Source organism: Anarrhichthys ocellatus, unplaced genomic scaffold (assembly GCF_004355925.1).
Source record: "Anarrhichthys ocellatus isolate YVR2014 unplaced genomic scaffold, GSC_Weel_1.0 scaffold15, whole genome shotgun sequence".
NCBI classification, from domain to species: Eukaryota; Metazoa; Chordata; class Actinopteri; order Perciformes; family Anarhichadidae; genus Anarrhichthys; species Anarrhichthys ocellatus.
This window is the reverse complement of record NW_022280045.1, coordinates 4,884,420-4,889,419: the sequence shown is the minus strand read 5'-3', so window position 1 is coordinate 4,889,419 and position 5,000 is coordinate 4,884,420. Positions and strand designations below refer to the sequence as shown.

General features: G+C 46.2%; 1 protein-coding gene across 16 annotated transcripts in view; it reads right to left on the bottom strand.

Annotated features, from left to right (window-relative positions):
- The window catches only part of mbnl1 (muscleblind-like splicing regulator 1), a 36,263-nt gene that overhangs the window by 8,196 nt on the left and 23,067 nt on the right, over positions 1–5,000 (bottom strand). For 8 of the 16 annotated variants that reach the window (XM_031854481.1, XM_031854486.1, XM_031854479.1 and 5 more), the window contains exons 3-6: positions 3,068–3,283; positions 2,655–2,879; positions 1,105–1,344; positions 67–120 (exon numbers count right to left, since the gene is read on the bottom strand). In XM_031854481.1, the coding sequence (XP_031710341.1) occupies positions 67–120; positions 1,105–1,344; positions 2,655–2,879; positions 3,068–3,283 (735 nt within the window). The remainder of the gene's footprint in view (positions 1–66; positions 121–1,104; positions 1,345–2,654; positions 2,880–3,067; positions 3,284–5,000) is intronic. The other 8 variants (XM_031854489.1, XM_031854487.1, XM_031854488.1 and 5 more) reach the window with 5 other exon arrangements.

Below are 5,000 nucleotides of genomic sequence, written 5' to 3'. Positions count from 1 at the left end.
CTTTGGTTAAAACACTGCTCTACAACAAAGCCACATGCCAAGCTAAAAGGTGAAAGGTCATAGTACCAGGTCAAAGGTTGCGTCGAGGGGTCGCTTCAGTGATTTGACAGCCGACTGAGTCTTAATTAGCAGGCAGCGAGCACATGATGGCAATGGGCCAATGGGGTTCAAGCGCATTAACATAAACCAGCAAGCAGAGGTGCATCATGGGGGCAGCAGTGCAGTTTGGGTATAGGTGAGAAAAAACAAAAACAAATAAAAAAACAAATCATTGGAATGCAATATACAAGGGGATCACAGGACTAAGGCATGCACAGTGTGGACACTATAGCTCTACTGCTCGACAGTTACATGATCATCAATAATCAATGATGGCTACCAATCTACATTAGTTATTGTCACACAAAGATGGATGAATATAGCGGTGAGAATAGTATTAAAACATTTCTTTAAGTGGGTCTCAGGGCAGAACATTACACAGAAGCACGATCCACAGCTTTCTGTTTCACTGTGCGCATCATAGTCAGTGTGACGTGACGAGGGTCGGCCCAAAGCTCTCAGCCTCGCTACGTCAACGAGAGCGCGTAGAAAACACACACTGTGCTCAACGGAACAATAGCGGCTGCACTATTGCTCACAGGTGCCGTTACTGTGACACAGCACAATGAATCGCCACTTTTAATAATGTCAAGGGGAAGAGAAGTAGGAGATAGGAAGTACAGAAACAATAGTGTCATGAATAAGAACAAGCCATAAGAGAAAGAGAGAGAGGAACTGACTCTCTGCTTGTAGTCTGGGGTGAGGTGAACAAGGAACAAGACAAGTCGTGTTTTTTTTCAGATTAGCATGGAAATAATGCAACATTGTCTGATCCTTCTTCATTTCATCCTGTCCTGAGCAGAGTCTACCCAACCCGAGTTGCAGACCTTGATAATTTGACCTGGCAAAAGCAGAACTGAAAAAGCTACATCATACCAACCAGGAGAGGTGAGACACAGAGCATACTTCCTACTGGGTGAACTTTTAGCAGATAGCACTGATTGCTCCTCTAAGCCTGTCGTGTGGGTGTAAATGAGTGTGAGCACGCTTGTACAGACTGCTCACCATGGCGGCGGCGGCTGTGGCCTGGTTCACCTGGTGCTGGGCAGCCTTAATTTTGGCCTGCAGATGGGCCGGCGGGTGGAAGTACTTGCACTTTTCCCGAGAGCATCGACCCTTGATGTAGTCCATGCACACGGTGACGGTGTTGTCGTTGGTGTCGATCATGGTGCTGTCCGAGGGGTGGGCGAAGCGACAGTCGGTCTCCCCGCGAGAGCAGCTGCCTCTCTGATATTCCCGACACACCTGGAAGCAAAGTGAGAGGACAGAAATCAGGAAAAGACGTGGAGGTACGTCCAAATTCAGCGCAGAGAGACAACACAAGAACCGTCCTAGAACAGTTCCTGTTGGGTGCATTTGGGTCTTTATGTAGAATGTATCAAGTGTGACTCATCAAGCCTTCCCTTTGTCATTGTGGAGAGTGTTTAGCTGTGCTGGGTCGTGAATAAATGTCCCACTGAGGAAGGTGCTGAATCTGTAGCACTCTAACCCTATAACGATAGAATTTCTTTAGAAATATCTCTAATGTGTTTATTGGAGCGTGAGTCTCAGATATTTTTAAAAGTCTATATGTGAGACACCAGAGGGCAGCACCTTCTTTTAAATTAGACGCCATGAACGCATGGGTATTACTCATCTGCTATCTACCCTGCTTTTCTGCTCTGAGTGTATGTTTGAACTCCATAAAGACAATAACCGTCACAGTTTGAGAATTTATAACTCACTTTTACATTTTACTTTTAAAAGAGGACACATATTCTAACACGGCATTTCTGAGTCTTATGGTTTAGTGATTCTTCTTTTTTCTTTTTTACAACCATAAAAAAACGAAAAAATATTGAGATACTTCCAGTGCAGCAACAAAACAGTTTTAAATTTTGGTGGAGATGTCTCAGAATCAGAGAGCAAAGGCTTCTTTCTAGACTCAAACGATCGTACCACCAGCTACGGTAGAGGAGGTAGACGCAGGAGACTCGATAGACCAGAATGCAATGCTGCCACAACAAGCGTTAAGTTTTACTTGACTAGAAAGAACGTGTTCCTTTTCTGCTGCTACTGTGGAAGTCGTTACTGCTCGTTCCACTCAAATAAATATTCCTCACGTTCAGGCTCACATCTGGCGCTTGTCTGAGGGTATTTTGTGAAACGCTCAAACTGTACAGGAACTAGGTGAGACAGTTTAAACACAAAGCAACTATGACAATGCACTCGGCATCATAATCTGATGAAATATTACACTTTATGAACTTCTGAGGGTTTTATTTTCATGTTCTTTTAATCAGCTTCTCTTTTGAATAAATGTAGCCGTTACCAAATTAGAATTCAGTTTCTGAAACAAGCTTATTTAAGTCCAGTAAATGGTGCTGTTATACTTTTGCTTGTTAAACCACTTGTTAATAACACTTGTTTACAGGCTCATTATAATCCTGGGCCACTCCCCTCCCACTAAGAAACACACCATGAAGTAGATTTTATTAGTTTTTAGTGAGGAGTGGCTTGACTCTGTGCTTCATAACAATGTTGAGAAGACCAGGTTCAATGCATCAGCCCGTTACCTCGAGTCTATCTGTTCTCAGCAGTTTCTGGGCTGCGGCAGCGGCAGAGTTGGGGACTTGGCCGACGTTGGGGCTGGAGGCCATGAGGACGGGGGTGCTGGGCATTATCTCTTGGGGCATCAGGCCTGGTGACATGGGACTCAGGTAGGGATTAAAGGCTGCGGCTGCAGCTGCTGCTGCTGCACTGGCGTTGGTGGCCATGCCTGGTGCCATCGAGAACATGGGCTGGAAGGGACGGAAAATAAAAGCAGGAGAATGAAATGATTATATGTAAACGGGAACCACAAACCGTGTGCTTTTTTGTATGGGAAGAGAGAGGGACAAATGACAAATGACAGTCAAAAGACTGAAAGAGCCACGCAGACAGTGAAGGTGCTGTACGTGTGTCAGCTTTTACATGTATGTGGTCTCACCGTGTGCATCAGCTGTGCTGTGTTCATACGTGTGTGTCCTCTCACCATAGGTGGTAGCTGCGTGCCAGGTATCATGGCGTTGGCGAGATGCATCTGTTGGGCGAGCATGACCATGTTCTTCTGCTGGATCAAGTTGTTCCTGCCGTTAATCTCCAGCTGGGTCTTTAGGTGGGGAGGAGGGTGCAGGTACTTGCAGTTCTCCCTGGAACAACGGCCCTGAAGGCGGCACGCAGAGGGGACAAGATGGAGCCGTCAGAATGACATGTTGCTATGCTGAGGTTAGCATTTAGCTCAAATCAAGTACAGTATCTCATGAGGTCTCGTGGTCCTCTGACATCCTTCAATGCAGACTAAATAAAACATTGCATTGAGAATCAACGAATCACAAGGTGAATGTGGCAGAAAACAAGCAGCTTTGTTTTTTGTTGCACGAAATAAAGTGAAAAATACCATAAATGGTGAAAAATGCTTGATGTCAAACATTCAAATTCACTTCAGGTCTGGGCTGAGTCGAGCACTAATTGTTAATGGCTTGCTATTTCTGTCAGTCCTAGCAGGGAAGTGTGTGTGTGTGTGTGTGTGTTTGCTAGTCATGACGGACACCATAATGCTGCTCCCCAGACATCCAACTTAGCTACATTTCTAAACCAATGCTATAAATACTGTCCCCTGAAATGATCTGTATTGTATCAGCAGTCCCCCTGAGGTCACACTTCAAAGTCTTTGAATATTTATCTGAGACAGGGGTCCCTTTTTGCTGCCTGCCGTGAGTATCCAATTCAGTTTGGAGAGGAGGAGCCTGGGGAGAAGTCTGACACATATGCGCACATTCTGTCTTGCAAGCAAGAATGCCTACACATTAATGCATGCCCGTCGGGGTTATGTTCGGGTAACAGGTGGCAGAGATGCGTCTCGCGAGCATAAGACAAAACGCAGACACACACACAAACATGGCCCCGGTTTAAGAAAGATGTGAGTTTACTCTCAGCGCTGTGGCTCAGCTGATTACCCCTCTGGGATTCATGTCCATATACCCGTCAGGACTTCAGTCCCCTTTCCCATCTCCTTCACTTTCACTGGAGCACCGGACAGGTGCGAGGGAGAGGGGGTGGGGGGGACACTTAGATTTTTTGTTTAGTCCGCTTGTCTGAAGTTGCTATCTCAAGTTCTCAGTTGATCTCCCGATTATGTTTCCTAACGCCTCGATAACAGAAGGGAGCACATGGATGAAGAGTTGTGTTTGCAATAGAGTAAACTCTATGTGAACTACACATCCATTTAAAAGGGAAATTTAGGGGCAATGACAAGACAATCCAACCGAAGCATAACTGTCCATGCTGAGATGAAGGTCTCCCGTTGACACCAAAGACTGACCAGGTTGTGCACCGACCATGTGCACAGAAGCTGAGCTGGCATTCAGAAGACACACAGAGAGGTGTGTGTGTGTGTGCGTGTTAGTGTGTGTGGAAAGTGTGCGAGCGTGTCGTACATGTGTGAGAGATGAGAGGAGCTGAAAGCAGGTTCTAATAGCACTCATCCAGAGAGTGACAATGGCATGCAGCTAGGGGGGGGGGTGTGTGCAGAGATGGTGTGTGTGTGTGTGTGTGTGTGCGCAGAGGGGGTTGCAAAAGGCATGGAGGATCATGTTGCGTTCACCCCATATGAACCAGTCCGTCGACCGCTGGATTCACAACTGCAGCAGTTTAAATGCGGGTTGAGGTGGGAGGAGAGAGAGTAACATGTGGCTCTGACTTTAGCCGACTACATTTGGCATTCTGCCGAATCACGCAAAAAGAAACAAAAAAACGCCATTAACCACGAAGGCAGCCATTTTAAATAAAGAGTCAGGTCCCAGAAGAGGAAACGCCGGGCTGCATAAGTGGACGAGAGAGAGAGAGAGAGAGAGAGAGAGAGAGAGAGAGAGAGAGAGAGA